The sequence below is a fragment of the Halyomorpha halys genome, unplaced genomic scaffold, assembly GCF_000696795.3.
Source record: "Halyomorpha halys isolate HHAL.00 unplaced genomic scaffold, Hhal_1.1 Scaffold482.1, whole genome shotgun sequence".
NCBI lineage: Eukaryota > Metazoa > Arthropoda > Insecta > Hemiptera > Pentatomidae > Halyomorpha > Halyomorpha halys.
In genome coordinates, this window is record NW_027109248.1 from 721956 (window position 1) to 739433 (window position 17478).

The 17478-nt window shown below is 28.9% G+C and overlaps 1 protein-coding gene across 1 annotated transcript in view; it reads left to right on the top strand.

The window, feature by feature from the left end:
* The window catches only part of RhoGAP19D (Rho GTPase activating protein at 19D), a gene marked incomplete in the record, with an annotated part of 292498 nt that overhangs the window by 193329 nt on the left and 81691 nt on the right, over positions 1-17478 (top strand). Inside the window, 9 exon segments of the mRNA XM_067047479.1 lie at positions 3204-3434; positions 4537-4639; positions 5712-5832; positions 6116-6261; positions 6872-7076; positions 7908-8047; positions 8757-8858; positions 11468-11596; positions 14514-14627. Coding sequence (XP_066903580.1) covers positions 3204-3434; positions 4537-4639; positions 5712-5832; positions 6116-6261; positions 6872-7076; positions 7908-8047; positions 8757-8858; positions 11468-11596; positions 14514-14627 — 1291 coding nt within the window.

A 17478-nucleotide genomic window follows, 5' to 3' on the forward strand; every position in this document is an offset into this window, starting at 1 on the left:
TAACAAAACTAAAATTGTGAAAAAAAAAAATTATAAAAGGAATAAAATGAAAAATATTGGTATAAAAATGAAAAGAAAAAAAATACTAACTAATATAACTACAAAACAAAATGGTGTGTTTTAAATATACAAATGTAATAAAAAAATACTATTTCAAATAACTAATTAAAATACAATGTAATACAAAAATGTTGTAGGTAAAAACTATGTTAAACAAAAACTGTCAATAAATTAAAGATAACATCTTTCGTAACTAACAAAACAGAAAAATAAAAAACAACTGAAAATTTCTTAATTAACTAAAAGATAATTGAAAAATACAAAATGGTAACGGTTGATCAATAAGGAATCAAATAAAAAAAACTTCCAAATAAATAAAAAATAGAGTCAATGAGACAATTAGACGAATAGTTTTGTTACTTTGAGGATATTTATAAAAAATATGAAAACATGATTCAGTTAATTGTGATGGCCTGACTCCAAACAAAAAATAAAAGAGTAAATTTATCCGTTGCTGCCTCACACTGCCAAATTATTATTTAAATCAATAAAGAATGTATAAAAAATGAATTACACATTTTACTTGATCTGGGAGAGCGGCGGCAGAGTTGTACGGCATTATGCTACTAACTCCAAGGACCCGGAGGGTTCGAATCCGGCTGTTGTAGAAACTTATTTTCTGTTACATTAGGGGTATTCATGATCTTTGGTTTAACATGTTAAAGCGTGTTAAATGGAAAAACTCATGTTAAATCGAAAAAAATTGCCTTCTTTTACCGTGGTAAAACGAAATAACATTTAACATGGCTGAGAGTCTGTTACTTGGTCTGTTAAATGGAGAATGACGTCACACAATAGACCAGTTGAGATCGCCCCCATTTTTGTTGTTGTGACAGCTCAGTTCTTTCGTTTGTTTGTGGTGTTCATATCTCTGTTATTAAACCAGAATGGATAATTTTAATGATACATTTGAGAAAAAAAAACAATGTAATTTCATTCTACTATCTGAAAATTTGTAAACGCTCGCCAGATAAAAATCTCACTATATGAACCATGTAATTATTCTTAGGGGGCATATGTCCCAGAATAAAGTTATTTTTTCATTTCATTTCATAAGCTAAACTTTCACACAAATTCCACTTTTCACTCACTCTAGGCATGTTGTAATTAATTACTTAAATCAAAACTGAAGTAAACAATAACATGAGGGTCTGGAAGGAAGGTTATAAACATAAAGGCTTATACAACAAGTTGCTGAGAAAATCGGCTAGGGGCTCTTATGCATTTAACGTTTAACATTACTTCAAATAGGGCTGCTCACAATCCTATAGTTATAACATTTAACATGGTAAAACATTTAACATTTAACACATCATGAATACCCCTAATGTTGGTCTTCATCGGGGCTGTTGTGATGGAATTAATAAATTGTTGAAGATTATTTTTGTTCTTGCCCACAGCCCTAACCATCTCTTCCTAAAATTAAAATTAATTTACATAAAATATTATTTTTTAAACCTGATAAAAACTAAAAACTTGTTTATATAGTCCAGTGGACAAATGACAGGACTCATATTAATGGAATCATAATCAAGGTCAAAATAGTTTTGAATTAGTTCAAGCTGTATCATTTGTCATCAAGTTACTAAGATGTCCTGTCAATCCCTCCTGACAAAGGGTAGACAACACAATCACTTAATTCTTCAAATCATCCTTCCCATATTCCCTCATAACTATTCACTTCAAATTTAAAATGATTTATGTTTCAAAGAAAGAAAATATACCGTATATACAAACATTAAAAATTATCTAACATAATAAATGACATAATCCTGGCCTGCTTCACGTGTCTCCTGAATTTTTGATTCACACCTAAAAAAATATAAACTATATCGGTGTCTGTCCTTGTATAACTTTAATCCATGAAAAAGGTACATATTATTTGTAAAATAAGTATCACAATCTGTTGTATTTTGTACTCAATATACCAAATATTGATATTAATGATGGTGCTGTGTTGATATTAGAACATTGAAACAGATTTTTAGTAAAAATCAGTTATTTTTAAGTTCATGATTAGTATCGAATATTATCTGTTAAAAATATAAAAGTTAAAAATAGTATCTGTTAAAAAATAAATATATGCTTCCCCCTTGCACTAAAGCAGTACTCTATTGAAGAGTCTTAGCTCTCCAGTTTGAAACTAGGCATGCCCAATGACAGTCTACCAGTCAGCCAACTCTTGATAAAACAGAAAACCAATTCCTATCGCTTATCAGGTTCCAACTTTCAGAAGTTCAGTGAAATTGGATGTTTCAAATTATTTTTTTTTTTAATTTAAAAACTGAAAATATTAATTGAATTAAATTATCGTAAAGCCTAGTTCGTCAAAATTATGTTAGAAAACAAAAATTGGATTGTAAAATAAGTCTTTATGTTAGTTGGAAGAGGTTTAAAATAGAACTTTTGTGTAAATTAATTTTTTTTTAAATATTTATAATAGAATTTTATAACAAACAAATATAGTGTACCAAACTGAGGGCTATGGCTCGTGAGCTAATAACCGATAGTACAAGCAGTATATTGAATGAAAAAATAATTGATTAATGTCTCAATCATGTATACCATTATTAAAATTAAATATGAGACCAAAATACACAAAATAAGAGTACATATTTTGATATGAATGAATATTGAATAAATAAATTTACACTGTTTCTAGATTTTTGATGTTATATATGAGTCATTTAAATCAAAGGTGATGTCTATTTTTCTAAATTTTACAGCTGAACTTTAAAATATTGATTTTTTTTTTTTTTTATCATTTTTCAAGTACCATCTTCAATTGGGTTCTAGGAGAATTCTTAAATTTGTGACTTTTTAGATAAATGCATACTTGCATAAACAGAAAATTGCTAGGGCACTAGTTCCTAAAGGTGAACCATGAATCTAAAGGATTATAATTAAAAACCCTAACTTTATTATAAATTTTAATTAAGATCCAAGGATGTTTTATCCATTGGCTTTAAGCCCACATAAACTTTACTTATTTGTAGATATAATACTTTTTCGTAAAAATTATGCATTATGGGTCTTGCTTTAAAACAAATCATATATGTAAAAATATTCACTATATTTAATTATTGTATGTTTTAAATATATATTTACAAATAAACTCTAATGATGATTTTCTTTTGCTTCAGCTGCTTGGAGAGAAGGAATGCGATGGACCAATGGACACCATCTTCGTGAAATGGGTCCGGCCTGGTAGCCCTGCTGCGGAGGCTGGACTGTCCACGGGTGATCGTTTAGTGAGAGTTAACGGAGAGCCTACTGCAGGCAAAACTTACGCTCACGTTGTGCGCCTTATCCAGCAATCTTCCCCTGTCCTTAGGCTACTGGTTCTTCCCAAAGAAGAGGACCTTCTACAATTGGTAAGGAATTGATTGCTATAATGTTTGTGCATAGACAGCGTTTCTAAGGCTGATGGTGGAGGTTCCACAAACTGCATAATGTATTGCATTATGCATGTATGTGTATGTATATGTATATATGATGTCAATATATTCCAATGATGTCATGTTCACTAATTTATTAGGCTATTATAATGAAGTGGCATTCAGAGATTTTAAACTATAAATTGATGTTGGGTTAGTATTGTTATATCTATAAATATTAACAATTGAGTTATACTGATGTAAGAGAGAGCATAATTAGACCTATTGACTTAATTTTATTTTGTTAATATGCTATGGATTGAGAATACCATTGAGACCATTTCCATTCTATTGACTCTCTTGAATTATTCTTGCCATCGAAAATAACATCCTAGTGGTTATTACTTATCTTAAAGTGTTGGATTGGATGGATGTGTTCTGATGGCCCTGGCAGTTCCTATCTTTGTTGGTCCATGGTCCTCTTCTCCCTTGATTCCCTGGGTGGAATGTGGTCTGTACTTTTTTCACATCCGCTCTTACCCCAACATGAAAAGTTTAAGGGATAATTGCTCAACTTACTTAAACCTTTGTGATTTCACAATATTTTAATTATTAATGCTTAATCCTTAAATCCACGCTGTACAGTATTTACTTATCATAAAAAAATTATGAAACAGTTCCAACTTTGATGAAAATCGTTCAATTGCTTTAATTGAACATACTTCAATTGTTATGTTCAGTTGCTTTAATAATATAATAGCCAACTCATCACACTATCGAAATCAGGAGGGAAAATAACATCCACCATACAAAAAGATAAGCATATATCCAACTTTTCTAATGGTGGGCCATTGAAAGGGAATGCATTAACCTAGTTTTACACTGCAACTCAGCACTTTACTGTGACTATAACTATTCTTAAAAATCAGTTATGCATACTCATACCCCAAAAAGAAACTTGCTTCGACTTACATCAACAGTTAGTTTCCATAATAATCTCTTTTTTTTTGATCGATTAGTACATTTCCTTTTACTGCTCCTAGAATAGTTGATACAATTTACAGAAAGTTTTGAGTACAAAAAATGTTATTTGTTTTAGTATTTCAGTGAAACTGCTCATAATCCTGAAACTAATCAAAGACCAATTCGAGAATCTTCTGTCACAAGATCTTCCTCAATGCAGCGTGCATCTTGCCAGCTTAGTGAGTATAAGTTGACCTTACTAAATATTCTATTAATATTATTTTCATTTTATTGTGTTGTCATTTTATTTTATTGTAATTGTATGTATTTTTTTGAGTAATATTGGATGGATATATAATTCTGAGATTGGTTTTGTGCTTATTTCATTGTTATATATTTTTCTAATTATATGATAATGATAAATGATGATACATACAACTCTAATTTTATAATAATTTAATAACTATAAAAACATTTCAGATAAATTTTTACTTTTGTTATCTCTTATTCTCAGTTCAGTAACAACTCTAGTCCATTCATTGACGTAGAAAGGAATATGATTTCTCAGTAATATTTCTAGAAATGAAAAAATTAAATAAAACCTGAAGAATCTATAACTTGAATCTCATGGCCTGGGGCCTTATTTAAGAACTTCTTTCTTTTATAAATTCAAGCTTTTGTGAGGAGAGTGTTACAAATATTGTTTACAGCTGAATATTCTGTAAAGTAATTGTATTCATGAATTTGATTTAATTTATTAACTTTTTCTGGCACAATATAGAACTAAAAGAGTTCAGTGTGTTCACTATGTGCCTAACTGGCCCGCACAAATTAATATCAATTAATTTTATTTTTACTATTCATAAAGTAATTAATAATCTCCACAGGAATAAATAAACAAACATGAAATGAAATTCATTTCCAATGAATTAATGAATTTCTTATTATAACATTGAACTTGCTGCTCCACTAGTCAGCTATCCTCGTAAGTTCATATTGATTATTCATTCTGTTATGTAAAATTCATGAATCTACTCTCATGATTATCTCATTATTAAATACTTGAGGAAGTTCTGACCAAAAAAAGAGTGACTAAGTTGAAAAAGCTGGTGAATAGGTTTTCCCTTTTTCTATCATTTTTTATTTTTCCTTAAAAAGAAACTGAATATTCTAACATTTCAAAGTTATGAGGAAGGGTTAGAATACTTGACCTCTTCTGTACGTTTAGGCTACCGAAGAAACATATTTTCCAATTTTCATCAGCTACTTTATTTTAATATAATAGTAAGTTATTTTTTTTCTTTCCTATAGGTGGTGAAATGGATAACACAAGTATAGGTTGTCCACAACCGAGACTTAGTGTGGACATTCCAACGTCTCGCCGTGGCTCACAGGACACCCATTCCAGTGATGACAGTCTCATAATGAACAGGTTAGTAGTTATGTTACATTCACCTTCTCAGTAAGTATCTATTTAAAATTACAGATTAAAAATAAATAAATTTAAGTAATTTGAATTATTTAAAATTCATCGTCAACTGATAATGAACTTTTATAGAATCTGAAAAATTCAAATGCAATGAAGGTATTGAGAAGGAACTTTTTTTTTTGTCAAAAAGTGGCCTTTTCATCATATCAGCTACTGAAGGGGTGACATCAATATACACACTATTTCAATATCATTACATTATTAAAACCAAATTTTATAATTACAGAATCCGTAAAAGTTTAGAACAAAAAGAAGAGTTCCTGAGGACGCCTGCGGTGACGTGCAGTAACAGGGAGTACTACATGAGGCCTGGGAAGTTGCCTACGCCTCATTGGCCACCAGCCATACCTGCATCCTCTGTGCAACCAAGAGGTAAATCTATTTCCTATGTATTGCAATAATTTTTTTTTATTCTTTGAATTTATTACTTTTTATTTGTTTATATATATATACATTTTTTATATATGTATACATTTTTTTTGGTGAGTCTTCAGGATCAGTCAATAATACAACTTTGTAATCATAAATGTTTTAGCAACTTTATTGTTTGCATAGTCATGCCCTACTGTATAAGATGATTCCCAAATTGTTCATCTCATTTTATCATTTCATTGATAAAAACTGAGGAGAAATATGGCAAAAACAGTTTCAGATACAACAAATAGCAATCTATACAAGTACAGTTCATGAGGACGGGTAATCTCATCAATTTCATCCGTTTGGTCCAATGAAGTGTACTGAATAGAAAAAAATGGACAAAATGCCCACTGTTGTGAAAGTTGAATTATTTGAAAATTTTGATAATCATAAAAGTTTAGTTGCTCGTATATATTATTGTAAATACAAGGTTTTCTATTTCAATCTGATTAGACTGTTACAAAGATTATTTTTCTATAATAGTTAAAACCTCAGGTATGTTCACTTACAACAGTATATTTAATGTAAGCAGATTGAAACACTACTCATTTGTTTTCCATTACAGGGTTCATCTATGGCGGGGCAGTGACAAACATGCCAGGTCCAGGCAGTATACCTGTTGTGGATGATCGCTGTAGGCTAACGGCGAGGCGACCCGTAAGAGACCTCCTTTCACCTCCGCCTAACACCCACCAGTTGAGGATGGTCTCCGAGCGAGCGAGGCAGTTCGAAACTGGTATGCTCCTTGCAGACAGGACTGATTTATACAGGTATTGTTATTTTTTTATTAGTTATGTACTTTTTCTTTTGTTTTTTTATTAGTAAAAATACCGTAAATATAATTAAAACTTCTTTTTTTACTCATATACGATTTCAAGCATTTTTATTTAACTCTTCTGTTATTTATTTATATTGCCATCTTCCTAGTCACTGCTTAAGGGAATAGGGCAATATATGATGTGCTAAGCCGTGTTCTTTGTTTATTTCATAGGTCTTTTTTGGTTTCTCTTGTGAGAACTGGGTGAGTTAGTCTTTATAATTGTTAATGATTTATATTCATTTGTTAATTAGTTATGTATATTGGCTTTTAACATTATTGTACATTTTATTATTAATGCATAAATGTATATAATATTTACACTCTGTAAACATATAAATAAATGTATAACATGTAAATAGAAGTAATTGCATTTAATTAGGAATACACTTTTCTGATAAAGCTTATTTTGATATTTCAGCAAGTTTATTTCAAAAGGTTTGAATAAAAAAAAGTATATTTTTTGCTATAATAAAGATTATATTAGCAGGAAGCCCATTAGGGATCCATCTAAAATAATTTAATGGATATACTTTTTATTTATTTTCATGAAGTAACTTTGAAATTTTTAGTCCAGGCCATCTAGATAAACTTTCAATATACAATTATTAATGTATAGATTGTTTAATTAAAATATTACCTGATAAATTCATGTTATTCCTTTTTAAAAAGGTTTATTCATATTTATTCAAACATCTGGCCCTGAACTTAAAAATATCAACATTCATATCAGTTTTTATCATTAAAAAAACTGAAATATTAATGCTTAATTTTTTTTTCCCAGGAGTGAACTGGCGAGGTTAGGTAGTAAAAGAAATGTACCAAATGTCGCTGTGAGGCGGAAAGAGTTTGAAAACAGAGGTGACTGGAGAAAACATAGAGAAAGCCGATCTTTAGACAGTAATACAACTTCTGCCCACCAACGTAGGTTCATGTATAATATTTATTGTAAATATAGACAACTTAATATTTTGTCATTGAAAAAAAAACTGGATTTTTTAAAAATTTATGTAAATAATGATCTCATCATCTAACCTGCATGTTTCCAGGCTTTTATGAGTAGAGGATCTCTTATAAACATTTAAATTTTTGTAACTCTTGCAAATGAGAAGTTAAAGATGTATAAAATTAATATACCGTTTTCAATATCTCAGATTTTAAGAAATTTTTATCATTGCTTTGCTTAAGGAAAGTCTCTCCGATAATTAAGTAAAATGTAACATGAAATAATAGATAAAATATATAATGATTAAAAGTAAAAAATAAAATAAAGAATTTGAGGTAAAAGACTTTCTATAGTAGTAATGAGGTAATAGAAATTCTACTATTATTAATCAAGAAGAAATTCATTTGAGGTTGTAGTCATGAAAGGAAATACTTAGTTAGTCTTAACTTAATTTTAATGTTTCAGCATAAGCTGTAGGCATTCTTTGGGGTTTAGAAAAAAAAGGAGTTAGTGTAAACTGTGTGATAACATTTTTTATTCATCTTGTTTTGCTTAATCCTGATGAATGATTACAACTTTAGTCGACAACTTTATTGACTGCAATTCCTAATCTGGATTACACTTATAATCAAAAATATCTCTATCTTTGCTATTATTAATATTTAATTTATATTGTTTTATATTCAGGAAGCTTATCGCCACCAGTATCTTCAGGCAATCGTATCATACCAGTTGGCAGTACAAAGATTCATTGTGATCCTCCAAAAGATTTTCACCAGCCCTCGCCAGGTGAGTTTCTAATCCTTTATTGTTATTTTTTAAGGATAATCTTTAAATATATTTAAGAGTATTCCAAATTTCAGTTATATTTTTAACTGAAACAATACAACTCCTTAAAGCAGAGTGAATGAATTTTTTCTTACAACACAAATAAATATAATTACTAATTTGCTCTATAATTAGTTCTGGAATTCTGCTATTCTTTTTTTTGTTCAGCTGATTTCAATTACTTGCTACACAAAAGGTTTTTCATATCAGCTGCCACCTCTTCTACCCAACATAGCTTTGGATGTTCCACACTCCTCGTGTTGTTTCGCTCACTTCATGTTAACTTCAGAATCTCTCAGCCTTCTTTTTTCATTAAATGACTTTCCTAGACAGTCTTTCTTTTTTGAGGCTTCAGTGTACGTCAGCTCACTCAGTTTCCTATTCTTTCTGCTTCTCCAGAACTCTTGTTCCTTGAAGCTGAAGAGAGCTGAAAACTTGGCATAAAACTTTTCTGTGAGAGATAAGGACTTCTTGTTGTTCTTAGGCAGGCTCTATGTCTGATGCATAATTTAAGACTTGCTATTTTATTGAAGGAAGATGGTCTCGTTAGCTGTCAAAACAGGTACAAAAATAGTAGAAAAACTATTTATAAGTAATCAAGGTTTCACCCAACTTTGCAGGACTTCATCAGGGCTAAATGAGAACAAGATACAAACATTATAAAATATAATAAAACAATTAGAATCTAAATAGAAAGAGTTAAAAAAATATATAGAATAGAGGAATGAAATAAATTAGAGGAAATTAAAGAAATAATGACCCAGATTCTGGTGACGATCTCTTATCATTTCTTTACTTGTCAGTTCACCTACCCTCATTTACTTCTCTATTCTTGCTTTTAATTTTACCTTATTTGTTACTGCATCTATTAAGGATTATTTTACTTTTCAATGCTCTATTTTATATTAGCGATTCCACCACTCATTACTTTACTTATTATTAATTAGTGTGTGTATTCCTTTAGTTTACTGTACTCTTCTATTTAATAATTTTTTTGCACTCTTTCTATTAATATTCTAATTTTTCTATCATATTTTACAGTGTTCGTACCTTATTCTCATTTAGCCCTGATGAAGCCCTATATTGTGGGGCAAAACAGTTGCTAATAAATAGTTTTTCTTATATTTTTGTACCTTTGTCAACCGCCACTAAGACTATCTTCCTTCAATCTATTACTTATGGTCAACTATTAATCTTCCGACTTACTTTTTTAGTTTTACTAAGTCGTATCTTATTATTCTTCACCAAGCCAAAGCAACATCTGCAAGTGTATTAAACTCTTTGACTGATTTCAGCGTAATGAAGTTATAAAGAAATTTGGTATTATGATTTTAGTGAGGCCATTGGAATAGCAGTTTGGAAATTCATAAACTAATAATTGATATTGAATGAGTTGATGGGTTGATGATTCAGTTCACCAAACCAATTTTTTTCTTCTAAAATTTCATTTTAGCTACTGTTCCATTCTCTGAGGACTTCTGCCTTTTTTTTTTTTCTTTTATCTCAATAAAAAAAAAAATTGTATAGTTATTTTTATTAATTATTATAAACAGTTTCCCGTAAGGCTATATATTGCTATAGCACATGTTACGGTGGAAATACCTTTTGCTTGAAACAGTGAGGGGCTTTAAATTTCCTTTCTTATGCATATTTTTAATTTTATATCGTAGGAAAATTTAAAAAAATAAATAAAAACCTATATAAAAAAATAAAAAGTAATTTAAAAAACAATAAATTAAATTATAACTGATGAATAAATGAAAAATTAATACACTTGGTTTAAAAATAAAATAAACTAGTTTTGTAAAATTCTTGTTTCAAGTTTTGTTAATGTTTTGTCTATTAGTATGTGTTTGGTACGTCTGTGGGTGTATCTTTTTAGTGATGTCTTGTTTTAGTCTCCTATTTTTTATATAATCGGGCTGTCAAAAAAGGAAGTAAGAGAGAAAAAATTTTGTACCGGTAAGTATGTGTACTTTATCATCATTGACAGCTGTAAGTGAGGCTGCATTCTGAAAATTCTGCTGTACCGTGGACACTATCTTCTAATGTAGTAACTATCTTCATACACATGTTTTGAATGACCTTTAATTTCCTTTAGTCAGAGTCACATGTATCACACAGAATAAGTTATCATTGGGATTATTACTGTTTGGTATATGATTAATTTGTTTTTTGATGATTATTCAAGAGTATGGAGTTATTTTGCTGATGAAGTGTTTAACTCTATTGCATTTGTTTTGTATGTGGTTTGAAAATGTTAAAGATTTGTCCAATTCTACGCATAAGTATTATTAGACGGAGCCATGGGATTGTGGAACCATTAGTAAATACCTATATTTTGAACTATGAACGGTCTCCTTTTGGTGAATTTGATACCTTTTGTTTTTCGTGCATTTACTTTACTTTTCCATTTTTAAAATAAACACTTAATGTTTTACTGTTTTTACAATAAAAAGTATTAATGCTCTGTAAAATCTATTATTTGTCTAAGAAGACCATAAATCCCCCCCCCCCCTTCAAAACCATCCTGCTCATTTAAATTTAATACATTTATTACATTATATCAGAGAGAAAGACTATCGAACGACCGAGATCCAATTCAGCAGAAGGTGTTTGGGGTGAGAAAGACCAACCTCATCGGCACAAAGCCGTCCGCCAAGATTCTTACCTTGCTGCTGTTAATAAGCCGATTCGAAGTAAGTTAAAGGAATTGTCTATATCATTCCCGAACACTACACTTCACTTTAGAGTATAGCTTTTTGCCACTGTATTGCCTTTTTCAAAGGATGATTTTATTATTGTAATGTTTATTAATGCTAAATAAAATCTTAATACTTTTATTTCTGTATGTATAGATTTTTATATTTTTCTTATTTATTTAATTTTAAATTAGGCTGAATAAAATTTATGCATTTTCTAATTGAAAATTATCATTTAATTAAATATCTTTTTGGTAGTGAATGTTTATTAAAACCTATTTTTGCACCTAATGCAAATGCAGAGATATCAGTATTAGAATCTAATGCATTCTTAAGTAAATTTTTAAATACATTCATATTTTAAATTGAATGAGTTGCATGTTTTAAATTTATTGGTTATTTTAAAACTACTACTTAATCAATTTGAGATCTTTTAATTTTTTCCCCACCTTAGTCCTATGGGGATTATTATATTTTAATTTTTTAAGTAAGCAAATACACACGCTCTAGGATTTTTATTTATAATTTATTCTGCAAATAAATATATAGTTTATATTATAATATAATGCATTCATATACAAATTAAATTTAATTAATTGATCTTTTGAAATTACTAATTACTAAGAAATAGGTTTGTTGATTTTATGTGCTATTTTAAACTAATTCTAATGCTAACATGGCATTATTTTCCTTAATGCTTTGAAATTAAATTATAATCAATCAGCCTTTATTATTTATCCATCAATTTGTATTTGAAATTAATTTACTTTTTTTGTAATTTGTACTGATAAACTGCTAAAAATATTGCAATAACATTGTTTGACTTCACTGTACCGTTCCCTTTTGAAAAGGCAAACTACAGTATTTTTAATTTTGCTTTTGTCTGGCAGCTGTAAGCTCACCGGGGCTTGTTAATAGTGTTTAAAGTAAATAATTAAATCAATTAACAGTTATTAAGATAAGATAATAAGAAATTATGTACATATTTTTTTTATTGACTGTTTGAATTGAGTAATTGTCATTGATGTTTATTGTATTAGTTGTTGTTTATTGTTTATTCAAATGTTTAAAAAAGTTAAAAATAAAAAGCATCATTTTAAAATAACTTGCTTTGGGAAGAAATAATGTCTGTCATTATTTGTATCTGTGTCTTGTTAAGCATAGTGTTTAAACTGGAGTTATACTTCAACAATTTTTTCAAACTAACTGAGGGGTTTATTGACATCGTCTTTCTTTTATCTTTAGTTGAATTGTTTTGTTAATCCTATAAATTGCTTAAGTGTAAGAAATCCTGCCTCTCATATCCTATAATGAGGTACCATTTATCTTTGTAGAAAAGATCTGTTATTTAAGATTGAAATGAAAAAAAAAAAATTATTAATGATGATTAAGATTAGGGACAAAACTATAAGCTAATGTATTTCTTCTTATGCCCCAATGTGCTTGGCTTTCATGCCCTCAAACCCTACTATAAGATTACTATAAAATGGTGAAGCCATAAAAATTGACAGAAAATATGGAAATTATGGAAAGTGCTTTAGATTTGTTGAAGAAAAATTAAAGCCTACTTTTGCAAAAAGGAAATTTAATGAAATATAACCTGTATCACTGGGATCTTAAGGAACCTTGATATTATTTATCTTATAATGAGGCTTTTCATTTACCAAATATGCAGGATTAAAATGAGAGTTATCTTGATTATAGAGGATCTCGCTCAAGAAAAATTAGTTATATTGGTTTTTATTTGTGGTTTGCTAGTTTTAAGGTGTTTCTCGATGGTATAAATTTGATCAAATATGCCAGGATTATCAATATTTGACATCTCAAAGTATTAATATAAGGTTCCTAATACTTTTTCTGCACCACACTCTGACACATTTTCTAAAGTCTCTTCAAAACTCTCCTCTTCTTTCTCTATTTTCAAAGAGGAAGTACTCACAGAAACTAAGTCTTTAGTGAGTATTTCTGAAACTAGTAATCCATCGTCCATACACTCAAAATCCTCAAAGTCAGCTGCTGTTCAGTTTCATTGCTCAAGTGGTAATAATGTGATCCTATTGTGAATGTGTTACACAGTTATCTTCCTTCTTTTGTAAGCTCAGAAGGTTCAGATACTTCTGTCACCTTGATTCCAGCTTTTTTGAAGCAATTAGCTACAGTGGTTTTGTTTGTAGAAATTCAAACGTTTCAAAAGTTTGTGCACTTTTACTTGTTTATCATACAAAAGTTTAGATAGTACTAAAAAAGAGAGCATGTGCTGTAGAAATTAAAATATTTGTAAACAAAAGTGGCACTAGCTTTCCAAATCTGACAAATTGTCTTACTTATACAGGTTAATGAGCCACAAAGACTCAATTAGAGAGGTAAACATAAAAAGAAACTTTTTTTTTCTTACCTCCTATTTATTTATATTTACACAATTTTAATTATATACAAAAAAAATGTGTCTGGACCTCATTGTAGTTATAAGGGGGAGGTTTCTCACAAAGCCAGGGCCCCCTAATCTCCTTAGCTTCTTAGTTAGCTATTATTTGAGGGTTTTAAATGATAAATGGTGATTTTGTTAGTATTTTTGACTTCATTTAAATTAAATAAAAATAGCCATTTTAAAATGATGCTTTATTTGCATTTGTGAAGCTTTATAATTTATTTATTTTTGTTAGTGCACTTATGCTATTTTTTTTTTTTTTTATTTTGAGTTTTATAATGAACATTAGGCACGTTTAATGCTTCAATTTTTAGCACTTTTATATATATATTTTATTACATGTTTTAAATTAATCCTCCAATGTTATCAAGGAACAATGAGTATTGTAGATATAGAAATAACAGCTTTACTGGCAAAGGCGAGAAGTTCGCTAACATTGGTAGAGGTAACAATATGAGCTTCTAATGACTAATAAACCCTATATAGACAGAAGGCCGGAGATCTCGATTCTGGTCACCGAGGCACCTCCTAAGAAGCCAACGAGGCCGGACACCCTGCCATTAGTACACACCAACTGTCCGGCGGCACAACCGTCGCCAGGTTAGCCACCTTTGCGCACGTTTACTAACCAACGGTGGCGGCTCGGGCGCGTACCGAAGCGCTTCTTGTTTTGTCTTATTCTTGTATACCTTCTGTTCTGTTTTTATATAGTTCTGTCTGTTCAATAACTACCTTTTCATTATTATTGTTTTTTCATGTATTTACTTTTTTTTAATGCCAATGTATGTTGTTGCTCTAACCCCTTTGTTGTTTGTTCAGCTCAATTTTACTTAGGTTTTTTTTTTGAATTCTTTATTTTTTTTTTTCTTCAAAATTTTCAAATCTTGTGACGTATTATTATGTATTTTTTTTCACAAAATTTGTTGAATGATTGCATAATTACCAAGTAAAATTAAAACTCCCCCAGTAACTGCAACCTATCCTTAGAAACCAGGATCAGTGGCCCTGCAGTTGAATCAAGTAAATAATGCACGCTCCTAATAAATACAGAATGGTTAAACCTAGATGCCTTCTCCTCATTTTTTATATTTAATAAGTTTTATATTCTCCAATGTTAAGGAAAATGGAGAAATTAGATAATTGGATAGTTTATGTGTGTGTGTATATTTTTAAAAATTTTAAGATATTTGAAATACTTCAATCAGACTCTTCTCTTTTTGTAAATATCTGAGAACTGATTTTGTTTGATTAAATCACAATATTAGAAGCAACAACAAATTATGTTACTGAATCGAGTAACAGCTTAAAAATTAAAAACTTTGAAAATTCAGTTGTAAGATGCTTATTTAAATTTCGATTTGATAATTAAAACTGTTATTTTTGGTGAAGTTAGTGAATTTTTGTAAAAAGTCCAGTTAATTCTTAATTGTGTAGCAGAAAACCCAACATTTTATTTGTTCGGGATTCTAAGAAAATAATGAAAATAAGGGTTACAGTAAAACCTTGACTATCTTACTTTCAATTTAATTTATTTTCCATGTCCCCTCTGAAAGTAAGCATAAAATAAATAATTTATTTCTATATTACAACTTATTTTTCTCTTAAGATTCTATTTCATTAACTGTTGCACAAAATTTTGAAATTTTCTATTAGCTGACCCTAAGTTTTATATTTATCTATAGATTATGAAATTTATTTATATTTTATCATTAAGAAATTATCCTTAATTAATATCGAAAATTGAAAAAATTATTTTATATATTCCAATTTCATTTATAAATAGTTTCGGAAAAAGAAGTGTTTGTGTAAAAAACAAACTTTCTGATCAAAATTTAAATTCAGTTACGTTTCAGCAGTTTTGTCCTAACATTCATGAACAGTGTTGCTTCTTATTATTGGTATCTTTACCTATTGTCTTAACAATATTTATGATTAGACGTCTTTTTTTTTTTTGTTTTGTTTTTTTTATGCTGTGAAGTTTAAAAGCTCAAAGATACATAAAATAAATTTAATTTTTATTATTGTAATATTGCAAGTGTTGTTTTCTTCATATTAGATAATTTCTTTCTTTATGTGTTTTATAGTGTTTCTGTTGTTTTCTTGATAAATCCGTTATTTTTTCATTTTTGCCAGTGGGTTAGAGTTTTAGTTTCCAATTAATTGTTATTTTTTACAATTGCTCGTCTGACTTTCCTTCATTATTCTACATGAATTGAGGTTTTACTTTATTAACAAAAATGCAACAATTCTAGAATAAAATATTTTTTACTTTCTTATTAAATGTTTACTTTTTCTGATAATTAACTTATTTTTATTAAAACCTCAATGTCAGTAGGTAAACAAAACATTCTTGGAAATACTTGTGTGTATATAATTATGTTTTGGATATGTATTTCTCTGACTAAAAGTATAATGAAATGTTGTAGGTATATATTTGATGTCATTTCCTTCTGTTTTTTAATTTTTTTCTGCACGTCATCAGTGAATAATGATAGAATTGGTAAAGATAGTCTCTCTCTAAAATTGCCAATCTTAATTCATATACATTGTAAACATTAATTATTTTTATTTATTTTATTTCTTCTGTAAATACCTTATTCTTTACTGTAAGACATTTTGTTAGGACAAAGATTGTCTAAAACATGAAAATGCTTAAGGTAAGTTTTTTCAATGTTAAAAGTGTAATATGCTCTTTATGTTATAATATTTTGGCTTTGACATTTTCTATCTGATGCATGTTCATAATTATCACTGCATTAGTCACTTTTATAAATTTTAATCATATTGGCTTATTGATTGAAACATTTCTTTAAATCATGAATTTTTTTTTTTATATACATATATGTATAGACTTATCTGTATTAACACACGAGATGATTCAAAAACTAGTTGATTCCCCACCTAACATGCTTAAAAAATTTTTGATAAACTTCAGTCTTATATCCTAATTTCTATTCATATTATAATAAAACATGTGTTTATGGCTGCTCTGGCCCTCTTTAATAGTTTGGCAAACTTGACCCATTAAAATCACATTTCATTATTTTTTTCTCTTATAAATAATCCTATTAATTACCATAAAATCTTTATAAAAATTTTAATACCTTTAAGAAACACACAAATTTGTCCTAGAATTGCTCACAACTTTCACAAGGGACATAAGCATCCAAAATCACCAATATTTAAAGTGATAAAAACTATAATTTAGAGATTTATGACAAAACTTATGATCTTAATATAATATTTTTACCCTAATTTATGAGAATACGAAAAAAAATTAGGCCAATTCACAACAACTTAGAAATTTGTTCTCAAGATCGTAATCAATACTTTCTTAAGGGACCAAGGTTGGTCCTGGGACCACCAAAAATCAAAGTAATGAAATTCAGATATTAGGCATTTATAATAGTCATCAATGTTGTTAATTTAATATTTTTCACTGTATTTTATA